This window comes from Salvelinus fontinalis, chromosome 37, assembly GCF_029448725.1.
Source record: "Salvelinus fontinalis isolate EN_2023a chromosome 37, ASM2944872v1, whole genome shotgun sequence".
NCBI classification, from domain to species: Eukaryota; Metazoa; Chordata; class Actinopteri; order Salmoniformes; family Salmonidae; genus Salvelinus; species Salvelinus fontinalis.
The window spans coordinates 15,072,092-15,096,312 of NC_074701.1; the positions used below are offsets into that span (position 1 = coordinate 15,072,092).

General features: G+C 43.4%; 1 protein-coding gene across 3 annotated transcripts; it reads right to left on the reverse strand.

Annotated features, from left to right (window-relative positions):
• Window positions 1-374: 374 nt before the first annotated feature.
• si:ch73-193i2.2 (transient receptor potential cation channel subfamily A member 1) lies at window positions 375-24,151 on the reverse strand. Of its 3 annotated transcripts, XM_055902070.1 has the most exons (21): window positions 23,030-24,151; window positions 22,633-22,774; window positions 22,394-22,533; window positions 22,181-22,267; window positions 21,887-22,037; window positions 21,624-21,785; window positions 21,315-21,424; window positions 21,031-21,154; window positions 20,815-20,843; window positions 20,599-20,690; window positions 20,242-20,353; window positions 16,871-17,041; window positions 16,607-16,677; window positions 16,308-16,475; window positions 15,544-15,662; window positions 15,195-15,399; window positions 14,791-14,998; window positions 14,563-14,648; window positions 14,285-14,448; window positions 13,788-13,857; window positions 375-766 (listed from the first exon to the last, which is right to left on the reverse strand). In XM_055902070.1, exons 1-21 carry the CDS (start codon window positions 23,108-23,110, stop codon window positions 751-753), a joined length of 2,508 nt encoding a protein of 835 aa, XP_055758045.1. In that variant the 5' UTR covers window positions 23,111-24,151; the 3' UTR covers window positions 375-750. The 3 variants fall into 3 exon arrangements, 2 of the variants coding, with proteins under 2 accessions (XP_055758045.1, XP_055758046.1); XR_008756627.1 differs by having other exon boundaries at window positions 737-766; window positions 13,788-14,448; XM_055902071.1 differs by lacking the exons at window positions 375-766; window positions 13,788-13,857; window positions 14,285-14,448 and having other exon boundaries at window positions 14,791-14,940.
• Between the last annotated feature and the right edge of the window lie 70 nt (window positions 24,152-24,221).

Sequence of the window (24,221 nt, forward strand, 5' to 3'; positions counted from 1 at the left end):
ACATTGAATTTATTTTTAGAGTAATTCTGTTTTCTTTTTTAGGAAATTGATTTCAGGTCATGGGAGTCGCCCTTCTGTCAGATTGGCCACTGTCTCTAAACGTTAGACTTTAGTTGAATAGGTATTCACTTTAGCAGTGCAAGAGCAGTGCAAGAGATTCATTTATCGGTTTTAATTGCAAGTCGAAGGCAGAGGTAATGTTGTCACGATCAATTTCTCTCGGATAGTAGTGGCCAACTCCTTCTGTTGACGGGTGTTAAGAGCCGCCATATGTTCCCATAGGTGAATTGTGAATGGACAGAACATGTCAGCTACTGGAGCGAAACAGACCTGCTATTGTTCCTTGTAATACAGTAAATGTCCCACACTTAATGTGATGTTATATGTTAACAATTATTTGAAAATATTTATTTTGCAAAAGAAAAGCCACGCATTTCAATGCATGCCACCGGAACCGGATTTGACAGATTTGAAGAATATCCGATTGGTTGAATATGCGCCAATCCGGCGCCCTCCTCCTATCCTCCACAGTCTGCTCCCATTTGACCTCTTTACCGCATCTATTAGATTAGCAAAAATATACTGCATGTATTGTAGTCATACCATAAGATACCATAAATTATCTGAATAACCTAAAAGCGGATAAGGAGATAGATGTTAGTTAGGTTTCATCCTTGTTGTCTGGTCCTGGATCTCTTGTTGCTTGTGCTTGTTGCTTCTGTGGTTACAAGCATCTTCAGCATCAAGGAGTCACCCTGTTGAGGCCCTGGAGGATTGGATATTACAACACTCATGAGTTCAAAGTAAACAGGTCAAATTGGACACGCCCTGTACTTGTGAAGCAGACTGCTGAGACACCCTGTGGCCATCTGCAGAGTGCACTATACAATTACAGGCTTACAACAAAAGGATTCTACATACACATGGGTTATGGATGTAACCTTGGTAGAGTGATTGGTTGCCAAACGACCTATGGGAACTCCTTCCCTTCACCCGATGTGATTGAGATGCTTAATATTAAAAGATGTTTACAGTCACGCTACACCTTTACTGTACCCATGTGACCTGTCACTGTAAAAGGCTGTGTGGTATGACATACTGTCTATTACGTGACTCAAACCTCATGGAGGTGGAGGAACGACATGAAAGCTTGGCGACCCGATGCTCAGAGAACCAAGGTTACATCCGTAACCCAACGCTCTCTTTCATTTTCGTAACGGGTGCCAAACGAACTATGGGAGAGAGACTGTACCGAAGAGGTCGTTCGGACAACAGAGTGGGAGAACTCACCATTTGACTTAGTCCAGATGAGTCCCTGGGATGTCCTTGTATCCACCACAGGATGCAACAGAATGTAATTACCCAACAGGGTAACACCGAATTTCAACTGTGGTAAACAACTATGAACACAAGATGAAAGCTAGAACTTACAATATGAGGCTTCATTTGGGTGCAATAGCACCAATAGTGGAAAGCCTTTTTTTATAGAACATCCATCTCACTGATGGGTGATAAGTACGTATGCACAAGGTTCACGGTACGCTCACATATCTGGGTTGAGAGAGCGTGCTGTGTCCAGGACCACAGAGCCCACTGATGGTGTGGATAGAACGTTGAGTCTATAGTACCTCATGAAAGTCATGGGTGTTGCCCAACTTGCAACAGCACAGATAGTCCAGCGAGGCCCCTCTGAACAGGGCCCATGAAGTGGCCATACCCCTGGTGGAGTGTGCTACTATGCCATCTAAAGTCGGTCTACATGCTGCAGCATATGATTGTGACACTGCAACGTGCCAGTCTTTGCTTCGAGACAGCGCGCCCTTTGGTGTTCTCCCCATAACACACAAAAAGTTGTTCGGTTTGACAAACAGTTCTTGTTGCAGCAAGATAAGCACTCAATACCCTAACCGGACAAGTGTATTCCACTCACGACTCTCCTGTGAGAAGTGGGGAGGCAGGTGAAATTCCGCTATGATTAAGGGCTGGTTAGCATGTGATGATGAAAGCACCTTAGGTAAGAAGGCTGGATTTGGCCGAAGCACTGCCTTAGATCCATCTTCTGCTAAAGTGAGACATGAAGGATGGGTAGAAAGTGCATGTAATTATCTAACACGCTTGGCTGAAACAATAGCCAATAGAAAGGCAGTCTTGACTGAGAGCTCATGAATCTCAAGTGAAGACAGGGGCTCAAATGGTGAATGTAGGACAACATCTAACTCCCATGAGGGTACTGAAAGAGTCTTGGGGGGCCGTAGCCTGTGGGCTCCCTTCTTGAATTGCGATACTAGAGCGTGTGGCTATGGTGATGCATCAATGTAGATGGGGACTCTTCTGTAGCCATAACCCGAAGGAAATCAAAATGACAGAAATTGGGCAGGAAGATGGCAATTCCGCATGGTCAACACACCACTTCCTGAACACATTCCACTTGTAGGAATACACAGTTAGCGCAGAGGATGCCCTGGCTGCCTGAACTGTATCAATTACCAAGGAGGGCAACCCTGCAGATACAAGGCGGTCACGTTCAGGTGCCACTCCCACAATTTCAGTATGCTGGGTTTGGGGTGCCAAAGCTTGCCATTCGCTTGTGACAGGAGGTCCACTCGAAGAGGGAGTCCCCATGGTGGGAGGTTGTCAGCTGTACAAGGTCTGAAAACTAGTGATGCTGTTTCCAATGTGCAGCAACAAGTAGAACTGACGCGCTCTCAAGACTGATCTTCCAAGGCCTGACGGAGCAAGGAAATTGGTGGAAACACATACAGCAGCCCACTCTGTGTAATAGGGCATCGACTCCAAGTGGGCCTGCCGGACCATTTGTGGAGAACCACATAGGAACATGGGTTGAGTCTTGCAATGCGAACAGATCAGTGGTGGCCTTTCCAAATTGCGCCCAGATCCTCTCCACTACTGTAGGATGTATCCTCCAGTCTGAAGGAAGAGGGCCTCCTCTGGAGAGGTCTGCTGCCTGATTCTCCACCCCAGGCAGGTGCTCTGAGGGATGTAAGGTGTCTGTTTGCCCAAAGCAGTAGCTCCCTTGCTACCCGGTGCAGTGCCATTGACCTCAGTCCGCTCTGGCGGTTGATGTATGCAACCACAGTTGTGGTGTCTGTCCGTATCAGTACATGTTGTCCTCTCAGTAGTTGGAGGAAGTGCCGGAGTGAAAAAGTCAACCGCCTTGAGCTCCAGGACGTCGATGTGAGCCGTTTTCCATGGTGCTGACCCTACTCCATAGGCCCCTGACTGGTTCAAGACTGCTCTCCATCCCTGTAGGGAGGCGTCTATGGTCAAAGTCACCCGGTTGTGGGTGACTGCAACTAGAACTGCAACTAGAAGAACTTCACTGGGAGTTTGAAATGCTAGGCGCCACCATTGTTTTGCTCTCCAGCAACTCATTGATGTTATCAGCTTTTTGTGTTTCTCCCTTCTGGGAGACAGATAGTGTCTGTTGTACATCTGCTGTATTGGCCGAATGTGGAGCAAGCCCAATGGTACAACATGGACTGCAGCAGATAGGAGGGCTAGTAGCCTCTGACTCTTCTTGTGACGTCACCTGTTTTCTCAGTTTGAATGTTGAAAGACAATTTGTCAAAGACGCCACTATTTCTGGAGAGAGTGTTGCTCGCATGACTTGAGTGTCCAGTGTCAAGCCCTGGAAGTGCACACACTGAGTGGGGACCAGAGAAGTCTTTTCCAAGTACATTGTTAGTCCCAACTCAGAGAGGTGATCCGAGACCATGGATGTGTGTGCCAAAGCTTGGCTTTGCGACCCTGCCTATATTAGCCAATTATGTAAGTAGTTCAGGACGCTGACTCCTGCTTGGCGAAGAGGGTCTAGCGCTGCGCTTATGCACTTTGTGAAAGTGTGAGGGGCAAGTGAAAGGCTGAAGGGTAGAATATGAAAGTATACATCTTTCAGGTCCACTGTGGTGAACCAATCTTCCTGGTTGTACAAACTGAAGGATGGTTTTGATTGTTAGCATTTTGAAGGGCTGAAAGATAACGATTCAGGCACTCTCCTTCCAGGATCGGACGGAGGCCTCCGCCCCTTTTTTGGCACCAGAAGATAGATTGAGTAGAACCAGAAGTTTTGTTGCGCTGGTTCTACCTCTTCAATTGCATGCTTTTTAAACGAGATTTCGGAGTGTTTGCTTTTGAGCAAGGTTGCAAGCTGTTGTTTTCAAGACACCCCTGAAACGTCGCTACCAAAATTGGAAGAAAAACAAAAACTGTGGTTGCATACATCAAAATTGTAGCCTTGTGTTAGAGTGCGTAACCATTGACCTTTTCCAGCTCAGGACCGAGGCTCTGCGTGCTTTGGTGCAGAGGGGACACGGCCTGCATATGGTGCGCCTCTGCCTCTTGGGTGACGCTGTGCTCCACCTCTTCGGTAGGGCTGAGAGTGTCTGTTCCTTCACTCCTGAGCACGTGCAGCGTGAGTCTGAGCCAGGTTTCTTGGCATTCCAGTTGGGGCCCTGGGACTGGAGTAATGGTTTGCTGGCTGATGCATTCTAGGCTTTGGAATGAGGCGCTGAAGTGTCATCTGTGCTTCTCTGTCCTCCTTAGACACTTGGAGGAGGTGGGCCGCAGCTCCTACTGATAGAAGGCCAGTATTGCTGCTGAATTGCTAAGCCTAGCGACTGACGTAGTGCTGTCATGTGTCCTGCATAGGAAGCGATCAGATGCCCTGCATCATTTGTTAGACAGCTCTTGGTCTGAACTGTGACTGAGAGAAGCAGGCATAACAAGCGAAGACAATTATTTGTCCATACAGGGGAAAATGGCCAAAACTATTCTCATCTGCACCGTCAACTGTAGCTAAGCGAGTGCATATGCTTGGAATGGCAGGGGCTCTGTCATTAGGGAGGGCTGAGAGAGGGCTGATATGGGTAGGTCTATGAGACGCCATCAGAGGGCTGATATGGGTAGGTCTATGAGACGCCATCAGAGGGCTGATATGGGTAGGTCTATGACACGCCATCAGAGGGCTGATATGGGTAGGTCTATGAGACGCCATCAGAGGGCTGATATGGGTAGGTCTATGACACGCCATCAGAGGGCTGATATGGGTAGGTCTATGAGACGCCATCAGAGGGCTGATAGAGGTAGGTCTATGACACGCCATCAGAGGGCTGATAGAGGTAGGTCTAAGACACGCCATCAGAGGGCTGATAGAGGTAGGTCTATGACACGCCATCAGAGGGCTGATAGAGGTAGGTCTATGACACGCCATCAGAGGGCTGATATGGGTAGGTCTATGACACGCCATCAGAGGGCTGATAGAGGTAGGTCTATGACACGCCATCAGAGGGCTGATAGAGGTAGGTCTAAGAGTCAAGGCAGCGGACTGAGAGTCAAGATGGCAGACTGAACGTAGCTATGTAGAGCATCTCAAAATAAAAACGTAATATTTAATATCGGTAAGTTAGACTAAATATTAGCACTACACAATCTGGTGGGTGATAACCTTCAATCTGGATAATAACACGAAACAAATATTAAGACTAGAGAAATGTATCGACAAATATTACGAAAACAAGCAACACTCAAACATGACGGAGAGTAAGACAAGGGAACCTATTTCAAAACAAAAACGTGACTCTTCTACAGACTCAGACAATTGAATATTTTCACCACCGGGAATGGTAAAGGTTGAAACCGATCTGCTAACATCAATAAATGACAAACTGGGTATACTTGAACTAGTCAGTAAGGATTTAAAAGAGTTGGAGGCAATTCTCGAGATGAGCGACGAAAAAGCTGTGACATTGGAGAAAGACACAAACAAGCTAAAAGGGACAGTCAATAAGATTGAAACCAAAGTTAATGAACTTAAAAAAGGAGGACATCTTTCTGAGAGAAGCCTTACTTGACATACAGACTAGATCCATGAGAGAGAATCTGGTACTTTTTTTTTTTTTTTTTAAGGGGTGGATCAGCTTAATATTGCGGAAAGAATGTTGCTTCCATCAATATAATTGTCTGCATCATTTCCAATCGCCTATATATTTTTTTGGGTAAATATATATATCCATACACGCATGCATACATATACACATATATACATACACATACCTATATAGACATACATACTTTTTAAAATAATATACCTTTATTTTTATTCCCCGCAAACCCTACCACCGATCCCCCAATTGGAGTAAACTAATAAACACTTCTGCTTTTACCTTCAATTTATACATCTTATACACATTTTACAGACACAGTCTACTTTACAATAGTTCTCTCTCGTTTGTTCTTAGTCCTTCCTCTATTTCTGATGTCCATCCAAATTCTATTTGTAACTGTGCTATTTCACAAAAGTTCCGAACCTATCTGGTACTTACAGGTATCCAAGAGAAAGAAGGAGAAGTTCCTGAATGTGTAGTTAGAGAGTTCCTCCTTACAGCGCTTCAGATCCCACGCGAAGCTGTCGACAAATTCCAACTAGAACGTGTACACCGTTTGGACAGAGGGTAGAGGTATGAACGCCCAATGGTTGCCAAATTTGCTTTCTTTAAATATAAAATAATGGTTAAAAGCCCGGGCAAAAGACTTGTTGGCACGAAAATTGCCATGAATGACCAGTTTCTGAAGGAAATTGTAGAACGGCGTAAAGTTCTGTATCCAATAACTAATTGGAACACAAAAGCACTAATTCAACAAGGTGAAGATAAAAACTCAGTAAACAGAAGGCACAGTATGTGGGTATGGATGGTGTGGTGTGTTGTGTGTTGTGTGTTGTGTGTTGTGTTGTTTTTTGGTGTTTGGGAAAGTGTGGCGTTAAGTGAAAAAGGAAATGGTTGCATATCCCAGAACCAATGTATTGCTGTGAGCAGGGGTTGTGAGAGAGCTTTCAATGTTGTTCAGATGAGGGATAGAATTTTTATAATGAATTATACATCTTATTTATTTATTGTCCCATCATGGTGGAACAGTGTTTTAAAATAAATTATACATCTAATCTATTTATTTATGATCCTATATTGATGGCATGGTCCACAACCCTATACCCTAGACACCCACATGAATCACCCAGATACTAAGGAGAAGTCACTAACTGTTTTATGGGCCTGCTGTAAGCGGTCTGTATGCAGCCAATATGCGGTCAGAGACCTAGAGCAGCACTGCCCCCTCAAGATTCTGAGCCTGCTTGGTAGGGTTGGTCCTGCAAAGCCAAAGCCCCCTAAAGGGAGAGAATAATATACAAGGAAATTCTCAAAGCTGCTAATGAGAACCTTGACGACCTTGTACCTAGCCGGTGGGGATTCCATTGGGGTGCCCCCACCCAGGCAGTGGCAGTTCTGGCAACACTAGCTGCAGTAACCCATTGGGAGGGGGTCACACTCGGACATTCAGAGGGGGGCCATATTATTGTGGCCCTGGTGGCACAAAATCAAAGGTATGACTGCATGGAGATGCTTGGGAATATGGTCACTACGGGGGACCATGTTGTGGGTGTTTCAGGGGAAGGGGGTATATCTGATCTCCATCATCTAGAACGTGACAATGGTTCTTAAAATCTCCCCATTACTTCTCATTTTTTTGCACAGTTTTGCAGGCCTTCTCATTCAGCTGCAACTGTATATGCATTCGTAAATCAAGACCTTTCTTGAGTTGGGCTCTGGGATGGTGCAACTGTTGAGAATGTGTGCCTATGGTTGTGTGGGGGAAAGGGGTTGAGTGTGTATGAGTGTGTGGGTGTATCCAGAAATATGAATAGCTAATTATGCAAAATAAGATTTTTTAAATATATATATTTTTTCTTTTTATGGCTACATATAATACAAATCGAGGTGAGGGCGATGGAAATGCATTTGGCGGTTGATCTACTTCTGTTCTGTGAGTGGCACTGTATGCTCTTTTCGAAGGATGGATCCCAGTCTCTTCAGGGCTATGGGATACGGGGGGTCTGGGGTGGTCTGCCGGGCATTGGGATGACAATCCAACTCGGGATGAGGAGGGCTTTTAGCGGGGGGAATAGTAGGGACCAATTGGAGGTTTACTTAGTAGCAATGCAAATATCATGGTACAGCTATATAGACCCTCAATCATCATGTTACTTTTTAATGGTACGTTTACAAACATATATTTTGATAAAGTGAATTTAAAGTTGTCTCATTATGGTAAGTGGTGAAATATGTATAGCCAGTTATAATTGTAATGGCTTAGCAGATAAAAAAAGACGATCAGTATTTACCTGGCTAAAAGAGAATGAATATAATATCTATTGTTTACAGGAAACTCATTTAACAATTTTAGATGAAGTTTTGTGGACAAAGGACTGGGGGCAAATTATCCAAACATCATGGATTATTTTAAATGTTATTGGGCAATAAACAGATATGGCTTATTAACTTATTCAGTTAAAATAATGATGATCCAAGCTTCTTTTAAAATTTATATAAGAATTTATCAACTCTACAAGCAACACTAGACTCTATTATTATGGTGGGAGATTTTAATACGATTTTAAATACCTCTATGGACCGTAAGGGAAATCACACTACAAATATCACCCTCAGGGACTTAAGGAAATCATGAATGTCATGGATATATTGGTATTAGTGGATATATGGAGGCTTAAATACTCTGACCTAGTGAGATATACATGGTGATGGCTTAATCAAGCTAGTCGTCTAGATTACTTTCTTATGTCATTCTTTCTGGCACCAAAAGTTTAAAAAGTGTTGATAGGGGACAGAATGCGGTCGGATCATCACATAATTGGCATATATATTACTCTTACAGAATTTCCACGTGGGTGACGATATTGGAAATTTAATCAAAGCCTACTAGATGATAAATTGTTTAACTACGACAGAAGAATTTATAACAGAATTTGTCAGACATAACATAGGTACAGCAGATCTTACAGCAGATAGGTACAGATCCCTTATTGTATGGGACACTTTTAAATGTGCCTTTAGAGGCCATGCAATTCAGTACTCATCTATAAAACAAAATACATTTTGATCAAAAGAGTCCATATTAACAAAGGAAATTCAAGGACTAACAGAACAGATAGATAGCAATAAATACTGTACCATAGAGGCACAGAATAAGTTAGAGGAAAAACTAAAAGAAATGTAGGAACTTATTCAAGAAAGATCCAGTGCAATATATATATATATTTTTTAATAAAACGAACTGGATGGAATATGGGGGAAAATGCAACAAATTATTTTTCAATCTTCAATATAGAAATGCTACCAATTTTTTTTTTATTGAAACTTGTTACAAATGATGGAGTCAAGCATGATTCACCGAATGATATTTTGAAAGAGGAAGAAAAGTACTTTAAGAATATGTTTTCTCTTCAGTCTCCTCCATCTCCACTAACCGAAGCTAATTAGATTTTTTTCCGAAAATGTATGTAAAATTAACATCTGTACAGAAATTCTCATGTGAAGACCAAATTACAGAGGAAGATCGTCTTGATGCAATTAAAGCCTTTAAGCCTGGGAAAACTCCAGGGCTGGATGGCATACCAGCGGAGATATACCAAACGTTTTTTGTTATACACAGGGGACCGTTATTAGCATGTTTTAACCACTCCTATATAAAAATGGTAGATTATCGGACACGCAACATGGTCTGATATCATTATTACTGAAACAGGATCCAAGTGGTATATATAAAGATCCAGTCCATTTAAAAAATTGGAGGCCTCTTACACTTCAGTGTTGTGATGCAAAAATCCTAGCTAAATGCTTGGCACAGAATTAAAAAGGTATTGTCAGATATTATTCATCCTAATCAGACAGGTTTTTTACATGGACGATACATTGGAGATAATATAAGACAAGTACTGGAAACAATAGAATATTATATCGGGGACACCAGGCCTGGTTTTCATAGCTGATTTTGATAAAGTATGACTGGAATTTATATATAAATGTCTAGAATATTTCAATTTTGGGGAATCTCTTATACAATTGGTTAAAGTTATGTATAGTAACCCTAGGTGTAAAATAGTAAATAATGGCTACATCTCAGAAATGTTTAAACTGTCTAGAGGAGTAAAACAAGGCTGTCCACTATCGGCATATCTATTTATTATTGCCATCGAAATGTTAGCTGTTAAAATTAGATCCAACAATAATATTAAGGGATTAGAAATCTGTGGCTTAAAACAAAGGTGTCACTGTACGCTGATGATTCATGTTTTCTAAAAACACAATTAGAATACCTCCACAGCCTCATAAAGGATCTAGATACTTTTGCTAACCTCTCTGGATTAAAACCAAATTATGAGAAGTGTACTATACTATGTATTGGATCACAAAAAAAAAAGCAAATTTTACATTACCGTGTAGTTTAGCAATAAAATGGTCTGATGGGGATGTGGACATACTCGGTATAAAAATCCCAAAAGAAAGAAATGATCTCACTCCAATACATTTTTATAGAAAGTTAGCAAAAACAGATAAGATTTTGCTACCATGGAAAGGAAAATACCTGTTTATTTGTGGAAAAATCACCCTGATTAACTCTTTAGTCATATCACAGTTTACCTATTTGCTTATGGTTTTGTCTACACATAGTGACCTTCAATGTTATTTGGAATGGCAAGCCAGATAAAATGAAAAGGGCCTATTTATATAACGAATATGAATTCGGAGGTCAGAAACTATTAGATATTAAAGCATTAGACTAAAGGTATCAGTCATACAAAAGTTATACTTAAATCCAAACTGGTTCTCTAGTAAATTGGTAGGAATGTCTCACCCCATGTTCAAGAATGGCCTTTATCCCTTTATTCAGATTACAACTGCTCACTTTCGGTTGTTTGACAAGGAAATAATCATCAAAATATCGTTATTTTTTAAACAAGCCTTAGAAAGTTGGTTGCAATTTCAGTTTAATCCACCTGAAAATACAGAACAAATAATACAACAAATATGTGGTTAAACTCAAATATACTAATTGATCCCCAAAAAATTGGGCCGATGAAATGTTTAAAAAATGTAACATTTTTGTAAATGATATCATAAATAGGACTGGTGAAGTTCTGTCACACTTGCAGCTAACACAGACATATGGAAATGTCTGCTCTACCCAAAATTACAACCAACTAATTGCAGCATTACCACAAAAATGGAAGAGGCAAGTAGAAGGGGATAAAAGTAAGGAACTTGTCTGTCGGCCCTGCATTAAAGAACATAAATGGTTAAAGAAAATTGTAATAAATAAGAACATATACCAATTTCATTTAAGGACCAAAAAATGGACAGTTGTGCCATATAACTTGCAAAACAGTTGGGAAGAGATTTTCGATGTACCCATTCCATGGCACATGGCTTATGAATTAACACGCAAAACAACGCCGGATTCAAAACGTTGAATTTTTCCATTTAAATTACTATACAAAATTCTTGCAACCAATAGAATGTTATATATATGGGGGATACAATCTTCCCATCTCTGCAGATTTTGCTGTGAGGAGGCAGAGTCATTAGATCATTTATTTTGGTACTGTCCATATGTAGCTCGTTTTTGGTCACAGGTCCAGGAATGGCTGAAGAATTGCAACATTTACCTAGAACTAACGCTGCAGATAGCAATACTGGGTGATTTGAAAAGCCATAGTCAATCAATCAATAATATAATAATCATTTTTGAAAAAATGTTTATCTTGAAATTACAATCTGTAGAAGCTATGAGAATAGAAAGGTTCAGTACTTTTGTGAAGCATCACAGCACAATTGAAAAATATATGGCAAATAGAAATCCAATATGGATGGTGTTAATAGATAGATGGGAGGGGTTGAATGGAGCTGAAGGGTGGGATTAATAACAAGATAACCAATGTAAAACATACGGGGTCTGTAAAATGTATATAGGTTCAGAAATGTTGTGAAATAGCACAGTTACAAATGAAAATCAAACTGGATGGACATCAGAAATAGAAGGACTGAAAACAAACAAAATATAACTATTGTACAATAGATTGTGTCTGTAAAATGTGTATAATATGTATAAACTGAAGGTAGAAGCCTAAGTGTTATTGTTTATTAGTTTACTCCAATTGGGGGAGCGGTGGTAGGGTTTGTGGGGAATAATAAAGGTATGTTCTAAAAATTTAAAAAAGTAGGTATGTGTATGTATATATGTATATATGTATGTATGTATGTATATGTGTATGTATGTATATGTATGTATGTATGTATGTATATATATATATATATATATATATATATATATATTCATGTTTATGTATGCATATGGATATGTATGGATATGTACGTGTATGTATATGGATATATATATATTTTCCCTAAAAAGATATGGGGGTTTGGAAATGATGCAGACAATTACATTGTTGGAAGCACCAATCTTTCCGCAATATTAAGCTGATCCACCCGTAACAAAAAGAGCATTGGAGCTCACGCACAAAGTATTTAAACAACAGTATGGATGTCTCAGTCTTTGAAGAACTGAATTCATCAAACTTGGATGTGGACGCCATGGCAGTAAGTGTATGTTCCACGTTGAGGTTCTTGTTTGCCCTCTTAAACATTCAGACAAGGATCTTTTCTGGTCGACCGTCATCCGATTCAGCAAGGTTGGGGTTGGTACCGGCGGGGAAAGCCTGGCAAGTAGCTGCTCGAGGGCATACTCAATGGTTGCCATACGACTGTCCAGTGACTTAATCTCCGTGCGCATCTCAGTGTGTTGAGATTTGTGCCCAAGTGAGGATGAGCGCTGCCGTTTATTGGGCGGCGGATCACAAGGGGAGTGAGACACGTCATTAGACCTGGAGCGTTTGGAATGATCATTCATCTGTGTAGCAGACTCATCTGATGAGAATCTAGAGGTCGAGATTTCAATGCTCTTGGTTTGAATTTCTGACAGTGAGTGCAAGAGCTGCTACTCTGTGCTGCCCCTTGAGCATGTTCAGCTCCCAAGCAAAGATTGCAAAGTGTGTGCTCATCTGAGGCTGGGAGTTGTTTTTCACACGGTTGACATGAGTTGAACAACATCCTGTGTACAGCACTGAATCAGTTTACAAAGAAAGGGTTTTCACATAAGAGAAGTGTGTTCCAAGAAAAAGGTAACCGTTGGCTCTGACCCACTGTGCTTCGGGGGCGAGACTCCCGCCCAAATATGTATCAAGGTATATATGAAGCTATCTGACTGGCACACTCAAGCGTGGACTGTTAGTCTCGGCGTTGGTGGACTCAGTCAAGCGAGGACTGGTAGCCTACAGCACCGCTGAGCTCCGTGATCACAAGCTAGGGAGTGGTAATGCTGGATCAACGGGCTGGTGTGGAAGTCAAGCGGTGACTGGCATGACACCGCGAGTCAACAAGCGCCAACAGGTACAACAAGCTAACTAGCTACAGTAACTATGTGTGGCTAATTTAGCTAGCTAGCTACGAGCTAACTTCTGAGGTAACGGGATAGACCCGAAACTAATTAGCGTACTAGCTAGTATGGAAAAGCACAACAAAAAGCAATACAAGTTAGTTATTATGGGCAGGCACAATAACAAGAGAGCGGGGGAGTAGGTCCTTCCGTAAGAAAATAATTAGAAGGGGATTAGTAGTTATCTCGTAATGTAAAACACAAAGGTGAGAATTAAGAAAATACAGTATGTCATACCACACAGCCTTCTATAGTGGCAGGTCACATGGGTACAGTAAGGGTGTGGCGTGATTGTAAACATCTTTTGATATTAAGCATCTCAATCACATCGCGTGAACGGGAAGGAGTTCCCCATAGGTCGTTTGGCGACTCGTTACGAAAACGAAAGATAACCAAGATGCCTTAAACCAGTGATACCTCACCTGTATGGTGGCGCTTCGACGGGCTCTGACTCAGTGCTTTCTGCTGTCACAGTCACACCACAGCCCACACCTGCACAGAGACAAAATAAAGTAATCTGTCAGCTACGGACAGACAGGAGACAGTGAAATATAGCTATACTCTAGCACAGAAATACACAGAAGAAACAGGCACAGTTTATCATAGTAGGCCTCAAAGAAATAGAACTAGTGAAGTGCAGTCTGACTGGGTCAAAGACTAAAGAAAGAGTGAAGTCCATGGATTCTATTTATATGGTAGAGCTTCTCTTATTTGAATGATAGAGTCATGACGTCAGTTCAAATTACTTTATCATGTGTAAAGACTCTTAATCCAAGATATGCACTCCCTCTGGTTTTGAATGGACTTTACTCTTTGTTTAGTCAAAGCCAGTCAGACTGCACTAGACTAGTTATCGGGTCTGTCTTTAGTGTATAGACCCTGTATAGAAGGTTCTTTACGAGGTCAACATAATACTGACACGAGCTGGTCTGGGATTGGATCAGTTGGTGGATCAGCGCCTGCAGGTTCTTCATGTCTGCCCTCAGGGCACTGAGATCCTGGCTCTGCTGGGTCTGGTCTATCTGGAGCCTCTGCAGACTCTGCAGGTGTTCCCCCTGTACAGGGGATGAGAAGTACCTCTCCCTAGGAGAGACAGGAAGAGAGAGATCCTGACACAAGCCTGGAAATATTCCACAATACAGCATAGTTGTTCCATACTCCTAAAGTCAGGTAAAAGAGAGGCGGTGCTGTGCCTACCCTGAGCCCCTGTCACTCTCATCAGGTCGTCCTTGTTCGGAGGGATTCACTTCTTTTTGGATCTCCAGGAACTCATCTAGGGTCTCCTGAAGTGTTGGAAACAAGTAAAAAAGCATGCTTAAAGAGCACTCTACCTCCCTAAACTAAACCAACCCGCGGGCAGACACAGATATATAAAGACATACAGTTCAAACGCAGGTGTTAAAGATGAATGTCCCATCCCGTCACCTTGATCTGAGTGGTGATCGTCTTCAGTTCTGCGTGCCGCTTTGAGTCAGTTCTGATGTCATCATCGTATAACTCCCCAAGAGGGGCACAGAAGCGGTGGATGTGCTGGTCGTCATAGAAACGACAGAGACGGGGCATGGATTCCTCCACCTGCAGGATAATGGCTGCTTGCTGCATTACTGCATTGGCCAGTGCATTGTCATACACCCTAACAGAAGAGATACATACTGATGCTGAGAGTGACAGATGCATACTGAGTCATATGTTTGTTTGTAGATAAACACGCAAACCTGGCGTAGACAAACAATACACAGTACTTGAGCGCACACGAGTGTAAGCTGTAAAGGCTGATCAGCACACTACTGATCTCCTAGTTCGCCGAATATCATTTTAGCAGCCCGTACCTTTGGAAGGTGTCCGAGAGAAGGGCAATCATCAGGTTGACACACAGAATGGAGGACAGAGCCAGAAAGGTACCACAGAGGAAGTGGGCCATGATCGAGTCCACTTCCACCATGGCGTTGAACTCATACTCGTCCACCAGAGTGATGCGGTACAGGCTGTAGAGCAGCTGGGGTACAGTCCGCATACTGGGTATTGACGCCTGACCTGGGGAGTTCGCAGACAGACCGTAAAAACAGTTGTTTGTGTATTTTGTATCACACAAGGACAGCTGCAGTAGCATTTGCCATGTCATATTGTGTGTATGTTTCATAAAATATGCATGATCCTATGGTTTGTGTCCCAACGTACCTCCAAATATAATCCAGAAGGCACACGCGTAAGGGATAAAGATCTCTGCATATAGGAAGAGGAAACGTAGCACATCCCCCACAATCTTCCCCAGCATGACAATGAAAGGACCCATAACCCTGTACAGAATGAGGATCAAAGGTTGTGGTATTGGTGTAACGCAGTTGAATTTTCAGACGCAAGGACTCTAAGGTCTGTTGTATGAGTTCAATGTGGGTTAGTATTTGGCTACTTTATGTTTGGAAATATCCACACATGCTGTTCTAAAAAATGTGTACTATTTTGGATTTGAGAGCCATGACCATATGAGGGCCTATGAGCTCTAGTTCCTTTGTTGTCACGACTCCCGACTACGGTGTGGGGGGGGGGGGGGGGGGGGGGGCACCTGTGGCGCCCCATTCATGTGTTGTTGTCATGGAACCTGATAACTCCAGGTGTACCTATAGGGACGCTGACCAGGTGTGATTATTATCGTTGAGCTTCCCCATGAACACAATGCACTGTTCACGGGGAAGCTCAGGCTTTTGGGTTTAGTTTCAGTTGTGTTTTTTCTTTTTTTTCCTCAGAACCTATTGTTCCCTTCCATGATCCATTGGGGACCAGAGAACAGTCATCAATGGGGGGGGAAGGGAAGTAAAGATTCATTATTCTCCACCACAAGATTGGTGCTCTAAAATGAACGAATGCCTTGCACTTCCTCGGGAAGACAAGTAAAGAAATGATCCCTGAAAGAGGGACTCTGCAGTGGTTGGTCAGAGAATCACCTGAAGGCTCGGACGTGTTTCATCAGACGGAGCCAGAGGAAGATGATGACCACAGCGAAGAGGCGCAGGCTGTAGTCCCGCAGTGTTCCTCCAAGCAAGAAGATGTCTGCCACATGGATCCCGAACACTGCCATCAGCAGAATGTACACCAGCCAATCAAAGATGTTCCTGTGACACAGCCAAATGAGATCCCATCGTCTGCTTGCCAGTTAGGTAATGGAAGAGCATTATTAAAGGGCCAGAGTTACAACATATCCGTATGAGATGTACTGTATCATATATAACACAAATGTGTTTACCAGGGGTCTTGTAAGTAGTTTCCCTTCATGCGGTGGATCAACTTGATTTGCTCTTCCAAGAAATGTTTTTCCTTTGAAGCAGGAAGACCATTTTTTTTTTTAAAGAACATGTTAAGTTGCACATTCTCAAATGGGGATTACAACAACCTGTAGCCTTACAAATGGCATACTGCCAAAATAATGTATTGGGGTCCTTAGATTTGAAAATAACTTCACTAAGATGTGCGTCTGTGTGTGTCTACTGGGTAAGAAAAGGTGCTGTACCTCGGGCCACATTGGGTGTGTGCAGCGCAGGTCATCGTTGGTGCGATGTTCACACCAACTCTGCCAGCTCCTTAGCTTCCTGCTGGAGCCTATCATCTCTGCCACTTCCCGGCCCACCTCCACCACTGTCAGCCCCAGAGCCACCACCACCCCAAACACACGCCACCAGTCCTGCAGGTGAATATACTTTTTATATTTAGATTTGTTTATTTGGATCCTCATTAGCTGTTACAATCACAACAGCTACTCTTCCTGGGGTCCACAATGACTTCATCAATGTCCAAACATCTGTATGACCTGTGAAAAACTTCTGACCTTCAGATTCACCTTAATTCATTGTGGATCTAAATGAAGGACTGAAATGTGTGTGAATCTTAAAACATCACACTTTTAATGTGATTCTGAAGAGTTCATGAAGAAAAAATATCTATATATCTATCTATATCTATATATACAGTTGAAGTCGGAAGTTTACATACACTTAGGTTGGAGTCATCAAAACTAATTTTTCAACCACAGAGATTAATGTACTTTGGTGCGAAAAGTGCAAATAAATCCCAGAACAACAGCAAACGACCTTGTGAAGATGCTGGGGGAAACAGGTACAAAAGTATCTATATCCACGAGTCCTATATCAACATAACCTGAAAGGCCGCTCAGCAAGGAAGAAGCCACTGCTCCAAAACCGCCATAACAAAAAGCCAGACTACGGTTTGCAACTGCACATGTGGACAAAGATCATACTTTTTGGAGAAATGCCCTCTGGTCTGATGAAACAAAAATAGAACTGCTTGTCCATAATGACCATCGTTATGTTTGGAGGAAAAAGGGGGAAGCTTGCAAACCGAAGAACACCATCCCAACCGTGAAGCACGGGGGTGGCAGCATCATGTTGTGGGGTTGCTTTGCTGCAGGAGGGACTGGTGCACTTAACAAAATAGATGGCATCATGAGGGAGGAAAATTATGTGGATATATTGAAGCAACATCTCGAGACATCAGTCAGGAAGTTAAAGCTTGGTCGCAAATGGGTCTTCCAAATGGACATTGACCCCAAGCATACATCCAAAGTTGTGGCAAAATGGCTTAAAGACAACAAAGTCAAGGTATTGGAGTGGCCAACACAAAGTCCTGACCTCAATCCTATAGAAAATGTGTGTGCAAAACTGAAAAAGCGTGTGCGAGCACGGGGGAGCTGCCTCTCGGGTTCCGTCGATGACTTAACTCCTCGTATCATCGTCGTTCCTCTCTCGCTGCCTCCATCTGCTCCCTTGGACGCCGATACTCCCCAGCCCGCGTCCAGGGTCCTTCTCCATTCAGGATTTCCTCCCATGTCCATTCCTCCTGGCCACGCTGCTTGGTCCGTTGGTGGTGGGATTTTCTGTTACGGCTCTCGTTTGTGGAATGACCAGACCAAGGTGCAGCGTGGTAGGCATACATCCTTTTTTTTATTAGTGACACCAAAAGAAAAATAACAACGACAAAAACGAAAGCGCACAGTTCTGTAAGGCAAATAAACTATACAGAAAACAAGATCCCACAAAACCCAATAGGAATATGACAACTTTCATATGATCCCCAATCAGAGACCACGATAGACAGCTGCCTCTGACTGGGAACCATACTCAGCCAAAAACACAAAGAAATAGAAAACATAGATTTTCCCACCCGAGTCACACCCTGACCTAACCAAACATAGAGACTAATAAGGATCTCTAAGGTCAGGGCGTGACAATATATATACACTGCTCAAAAAAATAAAGGGAACACTAAAATAACACATCCTAGATCTGAATGGATGAAATATTCTTATTAAATATATTTTTCTTTACATAGTTGAATGTGCTGACAACAAAATCACACAAAAACGATCAATGGAAATCCAATTTATCAACCCATGGAGGTCTGGATTTGGAGTCAAACCCAAAATTAAAGTGGAAAACCACACTACAGGCTGATCCAACTTTGATGTAATGTCCTTAAAACAAGTCAAAATGAGGCTCAGTAGTGTGTGTGGCCTCCACGTGCCTGTATGACCTCCCTACAATGCCTGGGCATGCTCCTGATGAGGTGGCGGATGGTCTCCTGAAGGATCTCCTCCCAGACCTGGACTAAAGCATCCGCCAACTCCTGGACAGTCTGTGGTGCAATGTGGCGTTGGTGGATGGAGCGAGACATGATGTCCCAGATGTGCTCAATTGGATTCAGGTCTGGGGAACGGGCGGGCCAGTTCATAGTATCAATGCCTTCCTTTTGCAGGAACTGCTGACACACTCCAGCCACATGAGGTCTAGCATTGTCTTGCATTAGGAGGAACCCAGGGCCAACCGCACCAGCATATGATCTCACAAGGGGTCTGAGGATCTCATCTCGGTACCTAATGGCAGTCAGGCTACCTCTGGCGAGCACATGGAGGGCTGTGCGGCCTCCCAAAGAAATGCCACCCCACACCATGACTGACCTACCGCCAAACCGGTCATGCTGGAGGATGTTGCAGGCAGCAGAACGTTCTCCACGGCGTCTCCAGACTCTGTCACGTCTGTCACATGTGCGTGTGAACCTGCTTTCATCTGTGAAGAGCACAGGGCGCCAGTGGCTAATTTACCAATCTTGGTGTTCTCTGGCAAATGCCAAACGTCCTGTACGGTGTTGGGCTGTAAGCACAACCCCCACCTGTGGACGTCGGGCCCTCATACCACCCTCATGGAGTCTGTTTCTGACCGTTTGAGCAGACACATGCACATTTGTGGCCTGCTGGAGGTCATTTTGCAGGGCTCTGGCAGTGCTCCTCCTGCTGCTCCTTGCACAAAGGCGGAGGTAGCGGCCCTGCTGCTGGGTTGTTGCCCTCCTACGGCCTCCTCCACGTCTCCTGATGTACTGGCCTGTCTCCTGGTAGCGCCTCCATGCTCTGGACACTACGCTGACAGACACAGCAAACCTTCTTGCCACAGCTCGCATTGATGTGCCATCCTGGATGAGCTGCACTACCTGAGCCACTTGTGTGGGTTGTAGACTCCGTCTCATGCTACCACTAGAGTGAAAGCACCGCCAGCATTCAAAAGTGACCAAAACATCAGCCAGGAAGCATAGGAACTGAGAAGTGGTCTGTGGTCACCACCTGCAGAACCACTCCTTTATTGGGGGTGTCTTGCTAATTGCCTATAATTTCCACCTTTTGTCTATTCCATTTGCACAACAGCATGTGAAATTTATTGTCAATCAGTGTTGCTTCCTAATTGGACAGTTTGATTTCACAGAAGTGTGATTGAATTGGAGTTACATTGTGTTGTTTAAGTGTTCCCTTTATTTTTTTGAGCAGTGTGTATATATATATATATATATACATGTTCCCTCTGTCCTTCACTTTCTCACCTCAGGGAAAACATAAGGCTCCTCGGTTCGGATGACAGACACAGAGATGGCCACGGTCGTCCAGGAGACTATAAACAGGAAGTTAAGGAGTAGAAGTATCCAAGCCCCCAACCTACAGAGACACCAGTTTACTATTCAGTGAAATTCTGAGCCACCATTCAGTACTGTATTAACAGTAGATCCCTTCAGCTATGTGTCTAACTGCGTGAATGGTTAGTGCCTATGGTATATTTCATTTATGACCGAGCATGAGACTGGAAGGAGGAAGAGGGGTGACAGAGCCAAATCTGGCACACCTGCCACTCCTGTCTGGCAAAAGTCTCTCTCAAAGTCCCTCTCTCTCACTGATGAACTGACCTGCCATATAGTTTCCACTTGACATTGATGAGCTTCAGAACCACAGGGTGCATGATGAGATCCAACTTCCCCTGGTGTACTATGAACTCCAACTGTGGCGAGAGAGAGATAGAGAGAGAACAATTCTCAGAGAAAATTCATATTCATATTCATATACATACGCAATTATGATCAAATTAGTTCACTTAGTGTTAAAGAGTAAAGAGTGGGACATACTGGTGATGTAGGCTCACTGGCAACACCCTCTGGAAGACAAAAAATAGAAATGAGAGATCACACAAAAGTTTTTAAAAATAGTTTACAAGTCTGTTGCACAGTTTGACCCACTGAGTTAGGTGGTTAAACAGAGTGTATTTTTATTAGTGGGATCATTGGCCATATAGGACATTTTGTTCTGTGTAAATAGTATATATATTTCTTTTCAGACTATACCTTGTGAGCCCTGTCCTGGTGGATTCTGCTTGCAGGGTGGCTCTGGCTCCAGCAGGTGAAGGTAGTAGAACTGCTGCCTGGTCATCCGGTCAGTCACATGGAACTGGTTCAGAGCCAAATGAGCCTGACAAGACCAAAGAGACCTGAACAATACTATAGGATGACCACATACAGAACCCACTCTATGACAACAACTAGCACATTGTCAGGACAAACTATACAGTTGGAGCATGTACTACAGTATGACGACTCATTTGGTCAGTGACCATCCAACCCATATTTACCACGGAGGTCATCTTGTCAATCATGGCGGTGATGCAAAGCTGACCATCAGAGTCCTTTACCCCAGCATCAGCCCCTAGTTCCATTAGTGTCCGTGCAGCCTCACTCCTGTCTGAATACACACGGGAGTACAACAAAAGAAGCATAATCAAGTACAGCAATAACTGTGTAATGTGCAATTTAGTTATTTGTAAGGTGAGGTGGAGGGTACATTTCCATGTGTGCTTGGACAATAAAGTTGTGTTTTATTCTATTCTAATACAAAGTATGGAGTGTGAAATGTGCACTCAGAGGCAAGTAAAGGTATTAACCTAGGTTGGCAGCCAGTTGTAGAGGGGTTCTCCTTTTGTAGTCTCGTGCGGAGATGTCTGCCCCATACTGCAGCAGCACCCTGACTGCCCCCACCGCGTCGTTCTTAGCAGCGTAGTGCAGAGGTGTCTGATGATCCATGTTGGTCTGAGCACCAATGTCGGCTAGACAGGACATGCATATGTGAGCTACAGTACAAAACACATTCAAATCCCTCACCTACAGAAGTAACACAAACGTGACACAGACACAATTGACCTCTGACCTTTTCTCTCCAACAAGAAGTGGATCATCTCCTCGTAGTCCAGAGCTGCGGCAACATGCAGGGGCGTGACCCCGTAGGAGTCAGGACGCAGAACATCAGCCCCCCTGTCCAGGAAGAAACGCATCACGTCCACGTTCCAGGCCCTCGAGATCTAGAACCAGGCAGAAGAGCCCTTTTGAACACACAGTGGCTGGAAGGTGGCTGGAAGGTGGCTGGAAGCCTTCACTCACAGCGATGCTGCCACAACAGAAAGTCTTTGAGCCATTTGATGACGTTTGAAGACTTCAGTCTCACCTCATGCAAGACAGTTTGTCCGTATCGGTCCGTTGAGTTGGGGTCGGCTCCATCTGCGATTACATCACTCAGGTACTGAAGGTCCACCTATGACCAAACCGGATTATTGACTGTATGAATCATCACAAGCCTTCAATCGGACCATATCTAATCTACATCTTACATCTATACCTTCAGCCTCATTTTACAACGTAAATGCCATCCACCCCTCACCTCATCAGTGTCCTGATTGCTGGAAGCCAGATCTCTGAAATGGTCTAGCAGTCTTTTATTGAGGTGGGAGCTTTTGTCTCCTCCATCTATGACATCTTCATCCAAGGCCAGGCCTTTGTACATGGTCTCAAAGAATTCCCCTTTAAACAAGAAGGTGATCATACAGCCTGAAAGAGTGCAGAGTATTTGAACTCTTATCTAGGTGTATCTTGAGTTTGGCGTTTTATCTGCAATGGTACCTGTGGGTTTTCTCTTCACACACTGACGGCAGGCTCGTTTCCAGCGGCTGCAGGTGTAAGACGCCCACTGGGCAGCTGCCTTCGCAGCACTGGACACAGACGTCTTTGAGATCGCAGTCCCAACAACTGGCTGCTGTTCGGACTGCAGTGACACACATACATCACACTACAGTACATAGAACTGCATCATAGCATGTACTCAAATGTCCAATTCCGAAATATATCACCCAGTAAGAAGTATAGTAACCCACTACTCTATAATCATACAGTTTGGAACTGAGTAACCATTGAAAATGTATTGAGAGGGTTTCAAATTGCTGTAGAAATGGAAAAATATCAACAGATAACAACATTGAGAGGTAGATTGGTAAACTTCACAGTGCCATTTTCTCCTCACCTGGTTGACTCCATCAGTCATCTCCATCTCCATGGCAGGGTTGTAACGGCCAGAGGCACTAACCCGGTTCAGTCTCCTCATCCTGCTGTGTTCCAGGCCTGAAGGCTTCTCTGTAAACAATTAACTACACAGCTCCAATATGACTGCGACCAGCCTACCAGTGTAGGTACGGTGACTCTACAATGAGCGGCTATTTCCAAACAAAGGCTTTCACTCAAAACACAGGGAGTTGGTATATTCCGGTAGACTCTGAACCTGCTAAAGCCGTGTGATCCAGAGAGATGAGAAGTGGATTGTTGTTAGGCGGATATCAGGTAAAAGGAAAGTCTTCTGCAGGCCCCGTCACTGTTATCCTTCCAGCTGTTTGTTTACTAGTGAGCTACCTGCAGTACTGTACCTGAACAATATGGTACATTCTGACTCATGTGTTTGTTACGCAACAGCCTTTATGTCAAAGTTAACAATGATGACACTGACAAAGCAATGGTCCTATCTTCTAATGTTTAACAGCTTTGGAGTTTGTCTGAGCTGTTAAGACATGTTGGAGAAACTGTGGACATGTTTATGGCTTCTTATCAGCTTACGTGTGTGCTCAGTACAGATGTATTGTGGCTTGTTAAGGTATATATAATCCCCAAGTGGCCCCACTCTTGACAAACCAGTTTCATGCCTAGATATAGGATTCCAATGGGCTTTTCATATGAATTTTTATCTTAGCTAAGGCCTCCAAAATGACAACACCATGACTTGGCCATATGCAGCGACAGCTCAGAGCTGGACAGGGCGTGGTTGCCATCATGTGATTGACAGGTGCCACAATAATGTCATAAGAAGGGTGGGGTGTTCGAAAAGCTAAAGTCCACTCTAGGGCAACAAAGAAGTTGATAAAAAAAAAAACTAACAGACCATTAAGTAACAAAGACTAAAAGAGTGGTCAGCTGTAGCTCAGTTGATAAAGCATGACGCTTGCAACGCCAGGTTCCCGTGACGACTCTTATGTCAAATGTACGCACACACATGACTCGTAAGTCAGCTAAACAGGATATATTATATTCTATTCTTTATAACAAGGTTGTGATGTACAATGGACACAGAGACAACCTTTGACAAGAAGGGAAAAAATGACGTGTAAATCCACTATATTGTCCAGTTAAAGCCGGACAACCATTGTGCATTTATCTAATGTGACTGA

What these genes read in the sequence shown, in the direction of transcription:
- si:ch73-193i2.2 (XM_055902070.1), bottom strand. Translation starts at nt 23,110, where the DNA reads ATGAGGAGACTGAACCGGGTTAGTGCCTCTGGCCGTTACAACCCTGCC. An exon ending in CTTCTTGTTGGAGAGAAAAG is followed by an intron (nt 21,786 to 21,886) that starts GTCAGAGGTCAA and finishes TGTCCTGTCTAG; the next exon opens with CCGACATTGGTGCTCAGACC. An exon ending in AACTACTTACAAGACCCCTG is followed by an intron (nt 16,476 to 16,606) that starts GTAAACACATTT and finishes GCTGTGTCACAG; the next exon opens with GAACATCTTTGATTGGCTGG.